The 21,454-nt window shown below is 48.2% G+C and overlaps 1 protein-coding gene across 3 annotated transcripts in view; it reads right to left on the reverse strand.

Annotated features, from left to right (window-relative positions):
* The window catches only part of LARS2 (leucyl-tRNA synthetase 2, mitochondrial), a 151,527-nt gene that overhangs the window by 69,493 nt on the left and 60,580 nt on the right, over positions 1 to 21,454 (reverse strand). For all 3 annotated transcript variants that reach the window (XM_047695976.1, XM_047695984.1, XM_047695991.1), the window contains exon 7: positions 17,732 to 17,875. In XM_047695976.1, the coding sequence (XP_047551932.1) occupies positions 17,732 to 17,875 (144 nt within the window). The remainder of the gene's footprint in view (positions 1 to 17,731; positions 17,876 to 21,454) is intronic.

Raw genomic sequence — 21,454 nt, forward strand, 5'->3', positions numbered from 1 at the left:
CAATCCTTTTTTCTCCTCTCCTCCCCTCCAGTAATGAAGAGAAAGTCTGTCTCTAACATCATCTGGAGCAAGCGAACAATCTCTGCTTTCAGGAGACCCGTCCTAGTGGTCATTCCACTGACTGCACACAGGTGGCCTCATCCTCCTGGGGTCCAGGATCACAAGCCTGGCTCTTCAGGGGGCCCCTGGGTGGTCTCTCAGCTTCACTGGCATCCTTGCCTTTTCCTCTCTTAGGGAACTCAGGAGGCCTCAATCCCATGGTTGTAATGTGGCAAGCGGTCTACTTTAAGAAAAAGTTACAGGGGCGCCTGGGTGGCTCAGCCAGTTGGGAATCTGCCTTTGGCTCAGGTCATGATCTCAGTGTCCTGCTCAGCAGGGAGCCTGTTTCTCCCTCTCCTCTGCCCCTGCTCATGCTCTCTCTTGCTAACTCTCTCTCAAATACATAAAATCTTAAACAGAGAGAGAGAGAAAAAGGGAGAGAGAAACTTACGAAGGGCTAAAAAGCCCTCGAAAACCTGATACCAGATTTACTTTTAAAATGTGACTTCTGGGGTGTCTAAAAATCACTCATGATGATGACTGAAGGCAGCAGAAGATGACTCATCAAAGAAAAGTTCAATTATAGGCTATGTGTAGTTTTACATATATTTAGCGGAAACGGACTGACCTCGTACATCCAGGGTACGGACGAACACTGAGCTAGCTCGAATGCTGACCTGATCCAGACAGCCTGCTTCCTGACTCTCTCAGATCAGTATTGGCTTCTCCACCTTTCCCTTTCCTGGCTGACCCAAACAGAACGTGAATCTGCGGAGCTACATACACATGCGACAGTCTGAAAATGCTCAAAAATGAATATTAGAAACATGGGAGCATTTGTTACTGACAGCACAGACTTGAGAAGCTGCAGTATGACCCAGAGTGTAAGGCGAGTCCTGGGATTCGATCTTGGATCCATTGTCCTCCAGATGCGTGAGAAAGAAAACTGAGTTGGTTAAGAACTGCAGTGCATACTTCATCTAAACATAAAGCTCTCCTAGAAGTTGGTTCTTTCAAAGTCACCAGTGGCTTTCGAAATTCAGACAGGGCACGTGGTATCTCCATTATGAATGAATCACATACCCAAGTTTCCCCTACCCGTCCACGTCAATTACAAAATGGTCGCTAAGCTCCTTCCACGACAGAAGACACTGTGTTTGGTGTGATAAAAGGCACCAGGACCTCCAGAGGACAGAAGCATGTCACACTGCCTCACGGAGTCCAATCAGCAAAACCCAGGAAACTCTAGGGGTCCCGCAGCCCGGCTACCTCCAACAGATAAATTGTAAGAAAAGGAAAGGGAGAAAGGCAAACCTGCGCATAAAGACAGCCATGCTCAAATTAAAAGAGGGAGGGTAAAATTAAACCCCAGAGTCCAGGGAGTCTCATGTGGGCAAAGTTACCGAGAAACATCAGGGAGAACCTGGCTGCTGGGGAGACTGGTTATTATGGGAAAGGAGAAGAAGGAGGGCTTCAGGGGTGTTGTCACAACTCAGCATCTTGACCTCCAAGAGTGGCTGCTTTCAAAGAAATCGATAAGCTATCTATATGGTTATCTGCATTTCATTTTACAGTAAAAACGTCAGCGCGAAACACAGACTCGCTCAGTTTGGTTCAGCAGAGCTCACAACTCTCCATCCAAGCGCGCTCCTGGAGAGCGGGGCACGGGCCAAGGCTGGCCTGCGGGCTCTGGGATGCTGCTTCAGCCTCTCCAGTTTTTCTTGAGAACCCACACAGGGCATGGCCCAGAGCCCAGACGTGTGCTTTGGGTTGGACAAATGCTAATCAAATTGCCATTTAACTCCCTCTACTTGAGGGGGAGCCTGGGAGAGGAGAACCAGGGAACTGCCCTCCAGCCCCCCAGGTAGGGAAGGAATGATGTCCGTAGAACCCTTCCTAGTACTTTTACATGGGTGGCAACATTGAAGATGGGGCACATGTCATGTTCACAACAGCACAAGGCAGTACCAGCCCACCTCGTAGATGAGAATATAAGTCTTTTCCCCAGGTGTCCCCCGCAAGGACGGTGGTGGGGGGCGGGGGAAGCACTGGGAAAGCAGCGCTCAAAGCCCGTTGTCCCTTCCTACACCTGCCACCCTGTGACCACCCTGCCATCCAAGCACTTAAATTCAGTTCTCCCGTGTCCAGGTTTCAGGGAGTATCGACTCCCTCTTCTCAAACTTGGAAGAGATGCTTATGCCAGATCTGCCTGCATCTATTATCTCATTTATTTTTCAATTTTATGGCTAGAAAGAAGATTCTGGTTACGGAGTCATGGGGCTGAAACTCTCAGTACAATTCCCCCTCCCTGTACAGAGGCTACCGAGGTTCAGCAACCTGCCACCATCACTTGGCGAACTGAAGCCAGGCCCCGAACTCTGGGCCTTAGTATACTAAGCAGCCCTCATTTAACGAGGATGCACTCTCCTCGAATGTCCCCCCTCAGTGCCACGGTGAACTTGGACTGCGTTGGCTGCCCACCACCTGCTCTTCTTTCTTGGGGGCAATCCACAATGGGCGAGTGGCAGGGCCCCACCACCCACTATGGAGGGTTTCCAGGGCCCACTCTCCTCTTCTGTGGAAGCTAAACACATTCCGGGCTCGGTACAGTCTTGGAACGTTGTGGCTCCGGAGGGAAGCGGGGGGGTTCGACCCAGAGGCACCCGGGAACTGGTTTAAATGCCACACCAGACCCGAGATTTGGGGACTGACAATAGTGGTGGCTTCCTGGGCAAGACCCTAGCCACGTCCCTGTGCTCCCTGAGTCCTGCCAAAGTCTGGGTCTCCAGCCTTCCCACCCAACTCTGAGTAACCCCATCCTCTTCTGATCCATTCCTTTGTGGCTGAAATTAACTAGAGTAACTTAAGGTGGTTTGCAGCCACTTTTCCTAATTAAGATCAATGGATTTACAAAGTTTCAACATCCTGATGAATATTAGCTGATACTTTACTGCCTTGATATCATTGTAACGAAAGTCTAAAATCGGGGTGCTTGGGTGGCTCAGTCGGTTAAGCGGCTGCCTTCAGCTTAGGTCATGATTTCAGGGTCTTGAGATGGAGTCCCACATCGAGGTCCCTGCTCAGCGGGGAGTCTGCCTCTCCCTCGGCTCTGTTGCTCCCCCTGCTTGTACTCTCTCTGTCTATCCAATAAATAAATAAAAGCTTTTTAAAAAGTATAAAAAATTGAATACATTAATTATATATTAATATCACAAGAATATATTAATAAATGAGTAATCAATCTTCTGATTAAACTGCATGTTCTAGAAAGCTTTTCAATTTATGTAACAATTTAGGGGATCTTAAATGCCCCCAGGCACGTAAGTAGTGCATTATAAGCCCTGAAAACGACCCATGGCTTTTCCTCTCCAGTAATCAATAAGTCCCATTCAACTTCCAAGCAAACCCACATGCGGTCTCACGGGATCTGATGTCTTTCCATCGGATAAAACCCACATTACATGATTTGAAGATTAGCTCCACAGCCCACACTATCCTTTTCTGCCACAGAAAATTCAGTTGACAGGGTCCTAACCTGACGGCGCTTGAAACCCTCTCCCCTCCCCTGCCTTACCGAGCCACACTAAGTGAGTACCTGAGCCCTCTCATTGTGTTTTTCTTCTAGACCAAATCATCCAGGCTGAAATACTTCTGGTGGAGGTGCTTTGCTTAAAATATTCAGATCTCAGGGAGGACAAAAGATCTGAATAGAATGAAATGTGAATGTTTTGATATGCTAATCAGGGGAGGGAGGACACCTGCTTGGAACCTCAACCAAATCTATGACTATTTTTAAAAACCAGAAGAACTTTTAAAAAACAAACCAAATGAAATCAGCATCTCCAGAACAACCCAGCAAACCCTGTTTCGTCCCCAGAGACACATGATGCATCACCGATTTTTGATGAACAGGGTTTTAGAAAGCACAGCCCAGCAGCCCCACGGGACCTCGCCTTTGTCCTGCGCAGCTGCCTCACCATCTCCACCAGACCAGGAACAATGTGGGGGGTATTTATGGACATACTTACGGTGCTACAGTTGTTCAGTCTAAAAGTAGGCTATGTTTATCTGTTTGGGTGTTTGGGTTGAGATCATGTATATCCTTCTTCCTTTCGGGAGCAATTACGGTAATAGCAGATGGAATTCATCTTGTCTCACGTCCTTAAATTTGGCAAACACTTGGCAGTGCCTCCTTTCCCCTACCCCAGCCAACATCAATGCACAGAAATCTTACTGGTTCGCCCCCAAACCTGGGGAAACAGCAGGTTTTGAGACTCTTCTTAAAAGTGCGGTGAAATCACTTTTCCAAGGACATCAGAGAGAACCTGTTACGTAAGAGCTGAAGCCTATTCTAGGAGCTGCCCTGCTCTCTCCTCTGGTCCCTCTCCACCAAGCCCAGGGCAGCGGCAAGATTTGGCAACCATGGATTTATTCAACTCCCCTCACTTAATAAATGGGAAAAAAAAAAAAAAAAAAGGCTCACTCAACCAAGTCCACGGCAGACCCCAAATAATGAGCTGCTCAGATCTCCTCATTGTTCTGGGCTCTCTGTGCTCTTTGCCCGTAACTTAAAATTAAACAAAAGACCACGTCTTCCATCTACAAAACCTAGAAATTAACCATATGAATGGGCTTCACCTTCAACTTTTACAAATAATGACTGGACTAATACCCAAGTCAAATGGGACCGTTTCCCTGTGGTTATCACTCAGCAGACACAGGTTTGCAAAGGGCCCTTACAATCATTTTCATCACGACAGGGCTGAAAATGCAGCCAGCGTTACCCCACAGGCACACCATCTGAATGCAGATGATTCAGGAAGCCAAAACAGGATGGTACGTTAGTGAGTCTGACTGGGAGCCAGAGTTGAAGAACTCGAACCTACAAAAGATGGGCTGACCCGTGCATCCAAACAGAAAAGCTTCGGGGATGTGAAACATAGTCATGAATAAGAAAGGCAAAGATTGAAACTCAAAAGCTGGGGATGAAAAGGGAATTAAATATAACATAGCTGGGGCGCCTGGGTGGCTCAGTGGGTTAAGCCGCTGCCTTCGGCTCAGGTCATGATCCCAGGTCCTGGGTTCAAGCCCCACATCGGGCTTTCTGCTCAGCAGGGAGCCTGCTTCCTCCTCTCTCTCTGCCTGCCTCTCTGCCTACTTGTGATTTCTCTCTGTCAAATAAATAAATAAAATCTTAAAAAATATATATAACATAGCTAATCTGACTCTTTCTTCAAAGAAGCAGAAATAAATCCAGAACTCCCAAGAGAGGACAGTATGTGGGCTAAAGCATTAAGAATTATGGTCCACAAGTAAGAATTCCAGAAGAAGAGGTTTTAAAAACATGATACACGTTAGAAGACCTTAGTTAGGGGTGCCTGGGTGACTCAGTGGGTTAAAGCCTCTGCCTTCGGCTCAGGTCATGATCCTGGAGTCCTGGGATCGAGCCTCACATTGGGCTCTCTGCTCGGCAGGGAGCCTGCTTCCCTTCCTCTCTATCTGCCTGCCTCTCTGCCTACTTGTGGTCTCTGTCAAATAAATAAAAAAATCTTAAAAAAAAAAAAAAAAGAAGAAGAAGACCTTAGTTTAAAAAAAAAAAAAAGGTTTAGGCAAACTGAGAAACACAGTGGATTTTATTAGCTACGAAGGGAGAGAGTTCAGAAACCAGAGCCTGGAGAGCTGGGCACTGATTAGAAGTGGAACAGAAGAGAAAGATGTAATGACAAGATCTAATTAAAATGGACACTTTTTAAAGTCTTAACACTTAGTCAACTTCTGAATCAGTGTGATCTGCGTAGCAATTACATTTGAATTATAAATTCTTAAGTGCTGGGCGCCTGGGTGGCTCAGTGGGTTAAGCCGCTGCCTTCGGCTCAGGTCATGATCTCAGGGTCCTGGGATCGAGTCCCACATCGGGCTCTCTGCTCAGCAAGAGGCCTGCTTCCCTCTCTCTCTCTGCCTGCCTCTCCGTCTACTTGTGATCTCTCTCTGTCAAATAAATAAATAAAATCTTTAAAAAAAAAAAATTCTTAAGTGCTTTTTTCCTAAAACTTGATTTTTTTTTTTAAAGATTTCATTTATTTATTTGAAACAGAGAGAAAGAGATCACAAGTAGGCAGAGAGGCAGGCATAGAGAGAGAGAGGAGAAAGCAGGCTCCCCGCTGAGCAGAGAGCCCGATGCGGGCCTCGATCCCAGGACCCTGAGATCATGACCTGAGCCGAAGGCAGAGGCTCAACCCACTGAGCTACCCAGGCGCCCCTAAAACTTGATTTTGTTGCCAAGATGTTCTCCTCCTTTTTGTTTTCAAGACCCTTTCAATGCAGTCATTCCAAAGACATATCGTATATCTGAGCTGCAATAAAAGAAAATAAATGCTGAAGGCAGTAAGATGTTTATAAGAACTCTAGATGTCCCCTCTAGAATATTCTAGAGGGATAAACTCCCCCATTCATCTCCCTCTCCTTAGTTGACTCTGGCAGGAAGTTGTATACAAGGATTTCCACATTAGAAAGCTCACGTCGCCTAATGTCTACCTTGCTCACTTCCCTCTGACAGCTGTATTTCCACGTCTTCTGAAAGGTGATACGGGTTTCTAGCAAAATCCATTTGTTGTGGCATCTCAAGGCAAAACATTTATTTGCAAACGCACGTTGTGCTATCCAAGAGTCTCAATTCCAGCGAAGGTGTTATTAACCCAGAAGGGAGATAAACCAGGTCTGAGCAAGGCATCCTGTTGAAGATACATGACTCGCCAACAAGGTGCGTGTCCCTGGGACCATGGGGGTCAAAGGAGAAGAGGCACCAGGCAGCTCACACGAACACTGAGTGTGCACCTCAGAGCTGAGACAAGGACAGGGACACACCAAGTGCTATTAGATAGCTTCCAGGTAGCTGGACAGAAGGTGCTGGGTGCAACCACCAGGGAGGGATGTGGGGAAGGAAACCATAAAGCATGGCGGTAGCCATTTTGGCTCATCTCCTCTTATCCCCACATGCCTACATTAACTCCGGGCACACCTAGCAGCCTTTTTCCACACTTCAGACCCAAGCAAACCCCTTCTCTGGCAGAACACTTCTAATTCCACCCACTTCCAAGAAGTGGTGAGCACAGGTTCTGAAATGTCGCCCCCACGCCCCTAAGAATACAGATGACGGAGGACAGACTCTCCCAATGGCAGTCATCTGTCTGGACGAGGCTGCTTCTGATTCCTGGAAGCCACTCGGGTCACCTCACTGCCCCTGGGCGGACAGGACACAAGCGACACATCCTGTACCCCACACGAGGGGGAACAAACAGTAAAACGGCCACATCACGTACTTAGCCCAATCTGTGACTCTAGGGTACCCTTGTCTGGAAAGGTGGTTTTGTTCTGGGAAAGCAGAGTCTTGGGAACAGGACTGAAAGCCTTTTACTGGTCTAATAAGGGGGAAAAAAAAAAAAAAACGGGGACAGCAGTCCCAGGGGACATTCCGCTAAATTACCTTGACGTTGGAAGCCTGCCCATAAACTTGTAGGAACATTAAGACCATCCCTTCCAAGGCACTCAGGTCTGGAGAACATATGTAAATAAATGCTGACATAACCTTCCTATCAGGTGTTTTGTTGTGTGATAACGGAAATGATAACAATCGTTGTGGAAAATATGAAGAGGGATGAAGAACAACAAGTTTCCCACAATCGATATATACACCCAGGGAGACCACAATTAATATTTTATTCCATATCTTTCCATCCTACTAATACCCCATCTTTTACTGATTCAAAGATGCACATTTTCTATTTTTTTTTTTTAAGATTTTTTTATTTATTTGAGGGGAGGGGAGGAAGCATGAGCTGGGGGAGGGGCAGAGGCAGAAGGAGACCAAGAATCTCAAGCAGAGTCCATGCTGAGTGTGGAGAGGAACCCGATGCGGGGCTCGATCCCAGGACCCTGAGACCATGACCTGAGCCGAAATCAAGAGTCAGATGTTTAACCAACTGAGCCACCCAGGTGCCCCAAAGATGCCCATTTTCCCCACAGATGCTGAAACTGGGACCTGTCTTAAACAATGGTGCCTTTGACACCATGTTTCTTTCTTATGGAGCACAAGATGTCATGCCAATCCTGTGTTACAGCTGATAAAACGTAGCAGGGTGGTGGGTACTCGTGGGACCACCACATAGTTGAAATCATGCCTTTAGGATACTCTTTTTAAACTGCCGGAGTTCGTGTTTTGCCAGAGCTGTTCACAACTTATCACAGCTCTAGAAAGGATTAAATCTTTATTTCGAGCAAATCTGACTCTCAAAATTAGCCACTCTGGAATAGTAAACAAAACAGAGAGAAATGGAAAGATACTGTGGAAATGATCTCTTTCTCTGAGAGGGACACTTCTTGTGAATAACAAAACACTATCACATGATTATGGATGTGGCCATTAATGCCTGTTTCCCTCATAGCCTGGCAGCCATGGGATCAGTGTCCCTGTTCTCCGAGCAGCTGGGCTCAGAAGGTCCAGGGTAAGGACAGGACCGTGGAGGGGAGATAGGACACAAAAAGACACTGGTTCAGCTCAGAGGCCAGGAAGCCGATTCCATCAAGCACAAACTAGAAAACCTCGAACCCGTGTACCTGCCACTACCTGGCCATCTGTGCCCTGGCCCTGGCCCTGTGACAGTTCCCACCGTGCTCGTGTCTGGCCTTCTGGCAACACCTGCCCTCTGACCGCACCGCGTGCTAGAAAATGCCTGGTTGCTTGGAAACCCGTGCTCAGAGCTGCTGGAAAGCACGTAGACCTGGCTGGGGCTCGGGAGACCCAAGTTGGGTCCTGGCTTTCTCGGGCTTGAGGGCCTCAGTTATAAAATGAGAAATGGGCTGGGTTGGTCATTTTCAAGGACACCTCGAGCTGGCCGTGAGCCCCCCCGGGAGAAGAAGGAGGGCAGGGTGTACACTGCTTAAGAGAAACCAACACCTGATCCCTTTGCCCTTAGATACCGTATTGATTCTGTAATTTCAAAATCATGAGAGTCTTTTTGGCTTGCATTTGTTTTTCAGATCAGGGCAGGGATTTAAAAAGCACGGGAGACTGTGGGCTAAATGTGGGGGAGACTGTCTACTGTTTGCTCAAGTTTTCTTTGGCTTTAAAATCCAAATATCGGGGCACCTGGGTGGCTCAGTCATTTAAGCCTCCACCTTTGGCTCAGGTTATGATCTCGGGGATGTGGGACAAAGCCCCATGTCAGGCACCGTGCTCAGCAGAGAGTCTGCTTGGGATTTTCTCTCTGTCTCCCTCTCCCCCCATTCATGCACACACACTCTCTCAAATAAATAAATAAAATCTATAAAATCCAAATGTCTCCCTGAGCTAAAGGGATTCATGACACTCACAGCCCTCCCTGGCATGCCCAGGGACCCCACCCCCCACAACAAGGTGTGAACAAATATATCTCTTTACTCCCATGGGGTCCAGGCTAATACTTCGAGAAAGAAGGAGGTCCTTATTCTCCAAAGGACCTGGCCAGGAGCTCAGAAAGCCCACTCAGGGTTTAAGAGCAAGATGACATGTTTAGTTCTGCCTTCACTTTTTCATTAGATTTACAGTTTATTTTGTTGTCAAAATAACCTAAGAAGCATATTACAGTCAACCCTTGAACATCATGGGTTTGGTCCATACAGTACAGCACCGTAAATGTACTCTCTCTTCCCTGTGATTTTCTTTTCCTCCGAGCATCTTCTCTTCTCTAGCTGACTTAACTTTTTTTTTTTTTTACATGTGGTGCTGATTTTTAATGAATATTATAAAACTTTGGCTGGCCCTACTGAGAGAAGGATCATAAATCCCCCCTGTAAAATGGGCACTGGCATATGCTGAGGAAGCAGTGAAGCATTGCCCTGGGAGTCTTGAGATACTTAGCTGACTTAATTGTTAAGATGACGGTATAAAATACATACAACCCACATAATATGTGTTCGTCGACTGTTTCTGTTATCAGTTAAGCCTCCAGTCAACAGTAGGCTATGAGGGGTTAAATTTCTGGGGACTCAAAAGTTATCCGTGAATTTTCAACTGCATGGGGGGATCAGCACCCCTGAACTCCATGTTGTTCAAGGGTCAATGGTATTAATTTATTTCTTTCGTTTTCCCTTTGCAGTCATTCCTTCTATCTTAGAAGCAAAACCCCCAAAACAACACAGAAATGGAAGCTTCTCGTTTGCTGAGTGTGCGTGCTGACCAGAAGCCTGGGGTCCGCTTCAGAAGTACTTTGGGGAGGCTGTGCGGGCACAGCTGTCTTCAGTTGCCAGATGGGAGGGACACAGGTGGACGCAAGGCGCCAGGGCGAAGGGAAAGGAGAGCCCATGGGCAACGGAGCAAACGGAGAGCACACAGATGTGACCAGGCGCTGGTACAGGACCTGCCAGAGGCAGACAGGAAGGCTCTGTGTTTAGGGAGAGGAAATCTAATTGTTGGGGTCATCTCAGTACCTTCTAGAAACACTGTGGGTTTCAGAATTCCAGAGCCGGGGCCCCTGCCCTACACCAACTCTGCTGAACCTTTCCAGGAAGAGCTCCTACCAAGGGCTGCGCAGAGTCACCCTCATCCCCATCTCAGCCGTGTCACTGTCACCCCCATCTGTAGCCATGATCTACTCCAGGCAGCGGGAGCCTTGCCTGGGGACGGCCAGGGAGCTGTCAGCCTCAAGGCACCTGCTTTCCTTTTGCCTCTGTGCCTCACCACCCTGGGCCATGCCACGATCATCCAGAAGGACTTCCAAGCAGACAGGTGGTGGCTCTCCCTGTAAGAAGGCCAACCATTACCCTGAGGAGTGCAGAGGGGACAGCATGGAAGGTCGGGGGGATTGTGTTCACCGTACAGCTTAGGAGAGGAAAGAGCTGGGAGAAGCGGGGAATACAGAGATGAGAAAGAAGTCAGATTATGTAAGAAGGAGCAGATTTAACAACTAATTAGTTTTGTGAGCCAGGGTGTCAAAAGCAGATCCTGGGGACGAGAACAGAGTCTGCGCTTTCCAAAAGGAGAGCCAGCTGGGGCCTGGCGGAGAATTCCAGCAGGAAGCTCGCACTCAGTGCCCCCGAGCACTGTTCCCGGAGCTCAGGGGCCCGGAGCCTGCATGGGCTCTGCCACTCCTACCATTCAGAAGCTGAGAACGTATTTTTTACAGGCGGGGATGATGCTGTAATAGCTTTAAAGCCACAGGGCTTTGAAGAGCAAACCCTCACAGTAGATAAACCCTCGCATCACGGTTAAATGTGGCCCTGGCCAGTGTCCTTGCTGCTTTTCATCCCACAGCCTTGCAGAGAAGCGGACAGCTCATCAAATGTGTCTTACTGGCTCCTCTGGGTTCCCAGAAACTTTGCCTCCTTGGCCCACCTCTCACCTGGACCTACACCTACCCCGTGAAGGCCCAGGCTGCACACACAGGGGCAGCCCTCTTCTGGCCCCAAGGGTCTTTCTTGGGGGCAAGGGAGCAGGGATGACTGTGACGATGCTGGAGAGCACTGGTGGGGGTTGGGGGGAGCCCGAGGTCTACCCTGTGCTCCAGGAAGTGAGGAAGGCTACAAAGCACAGCTGTCAAACCTCACTGACCAGTCCCTTTGCAAAGCTTCCCGAGCAGCACAGGAATGACTTGGTGTCAGAGGGAGGGCAGATCCCGGCATCATCGGTGAATCAGCTGCTGTTTGGGGTCTGACGGCGGTTGTGAGGGGCAGAGCAGAAAGCCCGGCACCAGGCCCAATTTCCAGAAGACAGCCAAATGCTTTCACAAGCAACCCAAGGCCTCAGAACTAGAACCGGGAGCCTGAGGGTCCTCATTACGGAGGGCAGGGGACCCTCAGGCACTCAGGGGTACGTGTTGGAGACTGGAGCTTGGCACCCTGGGCCGTTTGGGGCTATCCTTCTGCTCCAGCCTCTAGAGCTCCTGTCCTAAAGCCCAAACCCCTTCCCAGACCTCTTCGCCTCTCCCACCCAGTGTTTTCACACTCCGGAGGTTCACACATGACCGGTGTGTTCTGGGAAAGGCACCTCCACCTCACCCAGAAGCTCTCAGGTGAAACTGGGGGTAGGAGAGGCACAAGGCGGGGCAGGGAAATGGGGGCTCTTCCCTCCCACCTTCCCTGATTTCATGAGGGCTCATCGGTGCCCCGCTGCTTCTGGCCAGCAGAAACTCCGTGGGAACACTGGTGAGACAGGAGGTTTCGGGTACGTCTGGAAGGCAGTGACATGTTCCCCGTCGGAAGTTCTGCGCTTCGCAGGTTTCATCACTTCCTGGAGCACAGGGCAGACCGGGGGCTCTCCCCAGCCCCCACCAGTGCTTGCCTGCAACGTCACAGTCATCCCACTGGGCTGCGCCTGCTCAGTCTGGGACCGTCCCCCTCCACCAGCCTCCTCGCTCCCTGCTAGCACCTGGCCCAAGTCTGGCAGGGCGCTTGGTAACATCTGGGGAAAGAATGAACGAATTCACGCTCCCTGAGACAGGGTACGGACTGCCGGGTACGCGCCCAAGAACCTGGATCTGAGTCCCAGGGCTATTACTTACCCAGGGCCTCAGTTGTCTGTAAAATGGGGCTACCAGGCACACCGGCCCTCCAGGGAAAAAGGCGAGGGTCAAATGAGATGGCGTCTGTAAACGCCAGAACACTGATCGGCTCAGGGGCAAGCAGGCATGAAATGGGAGGGGGGGGGGGGGGGGGGCGCGGCGGATTTTCTTGCTATTCTAGCAGCTACTGGGAAATTCCTGAAAACTGGGATAGCAGACCCACCGATCTGACGCGGCGGCTGGCTAAGCGCCACCAGGCCATAGAGGAGTCTATGGACACTGCCCGGCATCTGAGGGCCTATGGGAGGCAGCGGCAGAAATCAAAACCACGGATCTATTAGAAAAGTTCAAATGGGAAGCCGACTCTATTTGTCTCGCCTTCCAGCTGTCACCCTGCTGGCAGGTACTGAGGCGCTTGCTCCATCAGACCCTGAATCTCTTTTGCTTTGTGTGCGGAGGTCTGCAATCCCTGCTCTTCCCCCGGTTCTCACCTCGCCGTGCTGCCCACCAGATACCTCCCACACATCCCTGCCAAGACGAATTCATGTGCTTCAGATACTCCCACTCCAAGTTTTCTTCACATTTTACAAAGCAAACAGTCCTAGCGAGACTGGCAGGGGGAAGGGGAGGGGAGAAAAATCCAGTAACATCACAGAACAGGCTTAATAAAGGATTTTTGCATTTCAGGGTTCCCTGTAATTTTTGCATCGGGCATCATCTTTCTTCATCGGGAAGGTAAGTGACGGAAAGGAGGGCCTTTCCAGAGCCACGCCCCCCAGTGGACTGCCAGCCCTGTGTCACAGAGGCAGCCCCCAGAGCAGCAAAACCAGACGCGGACACAAAGCTCTAAAGAGGACTGTGGTGGGCACAGCCCACTGGCCATCCCCTTCCCTCAAACAGCTTAACAGTTTGGCTACAGAAGCTAAAAAGCCCAAGCCTGCTTTCCTCGTCTCCCTTGAAGCTGGGGAATAGTCACATGACCTAACTGGGGCCAAGAGAACATCAGTGGAATTTTTGGGGGGATTTGCAGGAAAGTCCTTGCTTTCCGGATAATAACAGAAATAGTTGCTCACACGGCCCGTTCTGTTTCTTTCTCTTGAATGGAAATGTGATGTCTGGAACTGCAGCAGTCATCTTGCAACCATGAGGTGACAGGAGGGAATGGCGGAGAGAACCACCTAGATGCCAATTCAGAGCCTGGTTCTGGTTCAGTCCCATCAACTTGGGTCTTCCTTCCTTTGTGGGAAAAGTCCACCCCCATTTGTTTAAGCCACCATTAACTCAGGTTTTCAGCTACTTACAGCCGAAAGTATTACTAACTGATCCTTCTCTCTAAAGCAGGACATCCTCCCTGATTCAACACTATTTCTATCATACCAGGTTATAAAGTAGATGCCTTATGTCATTTGATCTTGGAAGTTTCAACCCCATTTATCCAAGTGCCTATTATTGACACATCTCTACGCAACAGCCTCACAGCCACTGCATACTCAGAAGGGTCATGAATTTGCCCCTTTTAGGGCTCCCTATGGCAATCAGCAGCTTAATCATCCACTTAGTGTCTAAGTCAGGGTCCTTAATAACACCATCCCCTACACACTCTCATCCAATAGATCTCAAGTGCTACAAATTTCACCATCTGCGTATTTTCCTAACCTGCCCATCTCTCCCCACTCCTCCCACCTCGTCGAAGGTACGCGCACGCCTGGATTACTCCAATAGCCTCTTAACTCGTCTTTGCATCCACACTTGCTCTTTCCACAGTGAATTTATAAAAACACAAATCTGGGGCACCTGGGTGGCTCCGTTGGTTAGGCGACTGCCTTTAGCTCAGGTCATGATCTGGGGGTCCTCGGATCGAGTCCCACATCAGGCTCTCTGCTCAGCTGGGAGCCTGGTTCTGCCTCTTCCACTCTCCCTGCTTGTGAACTCTCTCTCTCAAATAAACAAACAAACAAACAAATAGATATATAGATAAATAAATAAAATCTTAAAAACAAAAACAAAAACCACAAATCTGGCTGTGTCATCCCCTCTCTTGGAGTCCTTCCATGGCTTCCCATGCCCCCCATGATAAAGTCCAGATTCCTTAAGACCTAAAAGGCCTTGCCTGATCTGGCCACCCCAACCTCCAACTTCTCCAGCCCTACTGAATCTCTCCTCTTGGCTCTCTGTTTCAGTTGTATTGTCATTCTTTCAGCTTCTCAAAATCACCATATACATTTCTATTTTGGGGCCACCACACACGACAGCCCCTAGACGAAGGTGCTCCCCTCCAACTTTATGGCCTTCCTCAACTCTTCTCATCACTTTGCAGCCCAAACAGTGATTTTCTATTTCAGATATTGTAGTTTTCTGTTCTAGATTTCCAGTTCTTCTTCTTCTTCTTTTTTTTTAATAGTTTCCTTCTCTCTTCTGAGATTCACCATCTGTTCACTCATCATGACCATTTTTTCCTTTAAGTCCCAGACCATTTATAGAACTGATGTCTTTGGCTTTACCTCCTAATTCTAACATCTGGGTCATCTCAGGATCTAGTTCGACTGGGCTCAAGGGCTGCCCCCTCTCCCTTATCTTCTCTTGATTACCGGCCACAATTTCCCAATTTTTCGCAAGTCTAGTACTTCTTTTATTGTATGTGGGGCATATGCATAAAAACCAGCCATGTAGAGTCTGGATGATGTCGTCTCCCTTTAAAAGTGCTACGTTTGGTTCCGAAAGTTCCTTTCAAAACCGTCGGGTTTATTTTTACTTTTTATTAAGCTGGGTATTTTGATTTTGTCTTTGGTCCTCGGGTGTCATCCACACTTCTAACATATGGCCTTTTGGGGGTCTCAACTGTATACTTCTGGCTGGGCCCTAACTCCAAGATCTCTGAGCACTCTGCAGTCCTCTGGAATCTGATCTCCTCTCAGTCTCCTTATGATCATGTTCTGTTAGGCCTTCTGGAGTCTTGCTTTTGTGCCTGTGCAGCCCTCGGCCGAGGACCTGCAGTGAATGTAGATTTCTGCTCACCCCACCACTCCCACACCACTCTCTCTTCTCTTGATTTTCAGGGCAAACCAAGTGCTGACCTCCAAAGACAGCTTTTTCAATAAATCTGCACAGGAGTTCAGCAGGAACCAGGGGAATCACCATGGTAACTAACAATTTCTGCTGAACAGCTGAAAATTCACAGCTGACAATTTAAAGAATAATGTCCCTCAGTTAGGTTATAACATCTCCAACTGGAGGCAGAGGTAAAAAAAAAAAAAAAGAAAGAGCTAATGACATGGCCTTTCCCACAATGCCTATTACAGAGTCATCTGGGGGTGACCTGGCTTCCCCCCCAACCAGTAATGCAATGGACCCCAACTGTCAGCAGATTGGGGCTCCCACTGCCTGGGATGTTACGGGAACAGTGTCTTCAGCTTCATTTTTCTCAATCAGTCTCTCAATGCAACCGTGTGCTTCAAGGGAGCAAGGCACTGTGGTAACACGTTCCAAATCCATATCCTCTCCTCTGCTACATTCTGAGGAAGTTATCATGGGAAAAGTGCCTCATTGAAGACCTGTCTTTTGAGTGAGAAAACTGGAGGTCATATACCCATATGGCACTGGTATTGTGAGCTGCTGTGTGGCGGTTCTAATTCAGTCAAGTTTTGTCGTGATCAGTGGTTATTTATAACTTTGTGCTTTCTTGGCATATAAGAAGTACAGTGTTGGATCGGACCCAAAGTCCATTTTCAGCAGACTACCGTCTCTCCGACAGAGCACCCCAGGGGCTACTACGGCTGGGTTTAACTATCCTTACGGTGACTGCTGTGGGGGGAGAACTACCCCCGAGGTCACTGGCCTTTCAAGATGTCCTTATCCTCTCATGTCCTGTTTATGTCCACTCCTAAGTGAAAAACTATGGGGCTCATCAAACTGCCATGGGAAGTGTCCCTGGTTGGCTCCAGCCACGTCCCTCAATTTCATACCCCAAAACTTGGTAAGCCCGGAGGACATTTGGCAGAGAGTGGTTCTGGCATATCCAGAAGGCATTCTGCTGCTCAGGCTATTGGTGATTTAATAAGCAAGCCCCCTCTTTCAACGGCTGGCTTTGCCTTCAATCCCTGAACACAGAAAGAGCCAGAAGCTACCTTAAGAACCACTTGGTCCCACCCTCTCCTTTTACTGATGAGAAAAATGAGCCTCCTGACTCATCCCAGTTTACACTATTAATCGGGACAAAAGAATTAGAATCAGAGCTTTGGATCCTGGTTTAGTTCCTTTTCACTCTGGTCTTCCTCCATGGAGACAGACCAACCTGTCACTCCTTCTATTCTATTTTATTTATTTTATTTTTTTGAAGATTTTATTTTTTATTTATTTGACAGACAGAGATCACAAGTAGGCAGAGACACAGGCAGAGAGAGAGAGAGAGAGAGAGAGGAAGCAGGCTCCCCGCCGAGCAGAGAGCCCAATGCGGAGCTTGATCCCAGGACCCCGAGATCATGACCCAGTCTTTAACCCACTGAGCCACCCAGGCGCTCCATATTTTATTTTATTTTTTAATAAGATTTTATTTATTTGTTTATTTAAGATAGAGCACGCACACAAGTGGGGGGGCACTGGGAGAGGGAGAAGCAGACTCCCCACTGAGCAAGGAGCCCGATGCGGGGCTCGATCTCAGAACCCTAAGATCATGACCTGAGCTAAAGGCAGAGGCTTAACAGACTAAGCCACCGAGGTGCCCCTCTTCACTCCTTTTAGATAGCCTTCTCTGGACCCTCTGAAATGTCCTACTCTCTTGCTGGAGGTTTTCCTAGTACTATACAGAGGAAAATATATTTTTCCTTTCTAGCTTTATTGCTGATATAACTGCAAATAAAACTGAACATTGTTTGGCCTCTATGGCAGCATAATGACTGAGTGTGTTGGAAGGTCAGCAAGCAACGTCCAACAATGACCCCCAGGTGCCATTCTTGACTTACCTCTAAAACACCCAAACCCATCACCCTCGCCGTGAGTGACCCTGAGGCTCACGTGCTCCCAGTCTACACACCCATGGCTCCAAGAGCCCTTCGTAGAATTTATTCCCATCAGGAGGCTCACCAATACCCAGAAGACCTTGGTGTTGCCTCCCAGCACAGACAGCATTATTGGGGAGGGGGGACCACCGGGCGGACACTCACCTTTGCATAAGCAGTTGTCTTAATAAACCACTGTCGGAGGTACTTCTGCTCCACCTTTGCTCCAGAACGCCACGAACAGCCGTGTTCATCCACCTGCTCGTTGGCAAGCACCGTTTGGTCCACTGGGTCCCAGTTAACCAAGGCCTGTTAAAGTTCATAGAACAAAATGATGCAGTCTGGTGAGCGTACAGAATAGGGTCACCTTGAGGCTCCTTGCATGTGTGCGAGTCAGCAAGAGCAGGATATCTGCCCTGAGACTTGAGCGCATCTCCTTGGGAGGACCGCCGGGAAGGAAACCACCAGCACGTTGTTGAACAACAACAACAAAAAACCAGAATACAAGAACTACCTCCGCGTTTTCACCTTTGAGCAGGATTGGGAGGGAGCCCGTGAGCACATGCCTAAATAAGTTTGGTATCTTCTGGTGTGAGAGGATGAACCTGCAGGATTAGGGATTTTAGTAACTAGAGGAAAAGAAAAAAAAATGGTACCTGAAACTTAGCAGAATCAGGTTATTTTAGTGAAAACAAATATATTTATTTGAATATAAATAGCTAACATGTATCGAGTGATTACCACACATCAGATGCTGTGCTAAGGTTGGCCCTTCTGAAGAGATAAGAATATTATATTATTACTATTACTTGTAGCAAGAATTACTATCAGACTTACTCCTGGGGCCAGAGAGCCTTGTGGTGTTAGCAAAAGACTTGCCCCTCATGTAGCACGCTACCCACGCTTGTGAGTTCATCGGCCAGACAGTGGAGGTAAGAATATTACTACCCCAATGTTACAGATGGGGAAGTTGAGGAATATATTAGATAACTTGTCTAAGGTCACACAGTCAGGAAATGAGAGTATGGGCAGGAACTCAAGTCTCTCGAAACTATAAAAATTTTTGCCCCTTGTAAAAACTGCTGTTTTTGTTTTGTTTTTTAAGATTGACTGATTGATTTGAGAGAGAGAGAGAGAGAGTGCATGAGTGTGGGGGTAGGGAGGCAGAGGATTCTGCAGAGGCAGGATCTCAAGCAGACTCCCAGTTGAGCGTGGAGCGCGACAAGGGGCTCGATCTCACCACCGCAAGATCACTGAGTGTGTTGAAAGGTCAGCAAATCAAGAGTCGGAAGCTTAATCGACTGAGCCACCCAGGAGCCCCTAAAAACTCCTTTTAAATTAAGGTAGAACATACAGAGAGTAACGTGGATCAATCAGAAGTGTACGATTGAACGAGTTTTTATCATTGCTCATTATCAAGGTATGGAACATTCCCAGCATGCCAGAAACTTCTGTGGTGACTTCTCCCAAATCAGTATCTGTCCCCGAAAGGCAGCAATACTCTGAAATCTAGCCCCATGGATGCGTCCGACTGACTGAACCATAATGGTCTTAACCATCATGAAGCTTCTGTGCAGAATTCTCATTCATTTCTGTTGTCACTGAAAAAAGTAGGTTTGCTGTTGATGTTCATTCTATGACATTAAGGTAAAACTTAGAACAAAGGTGTCAATGAATACAAATGAATACAATGAATCCAAAGAAGATATGTCCAGGCACTGAAATATTCTAACTTGATACTCGCTATTTCTAGAAGAATTTTTTAAATAAGAGGCACCTGGGTGGCTCAGTCAGTTGAGTGGCCGAATCTTTATTTCAGCTCACGTCCTTATCTTGGGGTCATGGGATCAAGCCCCAGGTTGAGCTCTGTGCTCAGCGGAGAATCTGCTTGAAGATTCTCTCTCTCCCTCTGCCCCTCCCCCCATGTGCCCGTCCAAATCCTCTTTCCACCCGGGTCTGCACCTCAAGAAGCTGATCTCTACACCTGTGCTCACCCGGCCACCTGCCCTACTCCTGCACTTAACGGTGAGAGGCACCCTGGCATCCTCCTGGTCAGGTGGTGTCTGGTGGTCCCAAAGGCAACGCAGCCTCTATCACACAGGCCTCTGCTTCCGCTTCTCCCAGTTCCAACAATGGTTCCTTCAGACTAGGCTGGCAAAGGCCTCCTTCTGTGGCCAGTGCCAGGTGCCTGACCACTGCTTGTGGGTTTCCCTAAACTCTGTACAGAATCAGTCTTTTCATCACATTTTCTTCAGTAACTGCTTTCGGGTGTGTTCTTTATTTCCTGCCGAGACCATGACTGATCTAGAGACACATCTAAAAACTAGGAGTGGAAGACAGACTAACCCATCTGTGGGTTAGTTTTACAACTAAAACCTAGTGTAGCCACTGAAAAACAGAAGCCTGCAAAGCACAGAGGTGGGGCAAGGGGTGGGTGAGGTTTGCACTGAATGATCTTTTCCCTCTTATTCCACAGTCCCTGAAAACCTTGAATCCATAAATACAGAGAGACAAAATCTAAGACAAATGTATCCTAGATGTGGGGCACCTGGGTGGCTCGGTGGGTTGGGCAGCTGCCTTCAGCTCTGGTCAGGATCCCAGGGTTCTGGGATTGAGTCCCACATCGAACTCCTTGCTCAGCAGGGAGCCTGCTTCTCCCTCTCCCTCTGCCTGTGCTCCCCCTGCTTGAGTTCGCTCTCTTTCTCTAGCTCTAATCTCTCTCCAAATCTAAAAACGTCAGGTTAATAAACTAAGGATGACTCACTCCTCTACTATCATTGTCTGGATTAAGGGTTACAGGGAGGGGTACCACTTCAAATGAAAAGATAAGGGGGTCTAGGTGGCTCAGCTGGTTGAGCGTTGACTCTTGGTTTAGGCTCAGGTCATGATCTCAGGATAGGGCTTTGAAGTCAGCGGGGAGTGTACATGAGAACTTGTGGAGTTCATAGAACTCCCTCTGCCCCTCCCCCACTCGTTATTTTCCCCCCTCTCTTAAATAGATAAATCTTTTAAAAAAATAAAATAGGCACGCCTGGGTTAAGTGGGTTAAGCCTCTGCCTTCGGCTCAGGTCATGGTCTCAGGGTCCTGGGATCGAGTCCTGCATGAGACTCTCTGCTCAGCAGGGGGCCCGCTTCCCCTCTCTCTCTGCCGGCCTCTCTGCCTGCTTGTGATCTCTCTCTCTCTGTGTCAAATAAATAAATAAAATCTTAAAAAAAAAAAAAGAAAGAATAAAAGAGAAAATGAAAGGGCCAAGTATTATTTAGGAACACTGACAGGTCTTTCAAGAGCCCCCATCCCCCCAAAAAAGATGTACAACTAAAACTGTATAAAATAGAGGAGAAAGAAAGAAAGGAAGGAAGGAAGAAAGAAAGAAAGACAGACGGACGGACGACAGACAGACCTTTGAGGATATGCGAGAAACAAACAGCACTTCAGATTACAAAAACAAATAGGACTTTATTTTCTTATCAACATTTCCAGCACAGCCTGGCATCTCGCAGGTTCCAGGTTACAAAATACAATGAGGTCGCTGTGCTCCAAAGAGGTTTATACGTTATAATAAAATCCTGGCATTGAATGAAAGACAAATAAAAGCAAAACACAAAACCAATTTTGCACCCCCCACCCCCACCGAAAGTCTTGGTGGGGGAGAGAAAAGACCAAAGGAAATAGCATCTCAAACCAAAGATATATCAGCTGGGAGAAACCACTGGCTTTTCTTCCCAGGACTACAATCCAGCCCATCCCCAGACCTGCTGGGTTCAAGTACAGCCTCTCTGCAGGGGTTAATCCAGGGGGTGTGCCAAATACAGGGCCACTGAGGTTCTGGCTATGTAGCATGTGCAGCCTCGTGAGGCCCCCAGGACCTGCTTCCCAAATCCCTTTTC

This window comes from Lutra lutra, chromosome 1, assembly GCF_902655055.1.
Source record: "Lutra lutra chromosome 1, mLutLut1.2, whole genome shotgun sequence".
Lineage (NCBI taxonomy): Eukaryota > Metazoa > Chordata > Mammalia > Carnivora > Mustelidae > Lutra > Lutra lutra.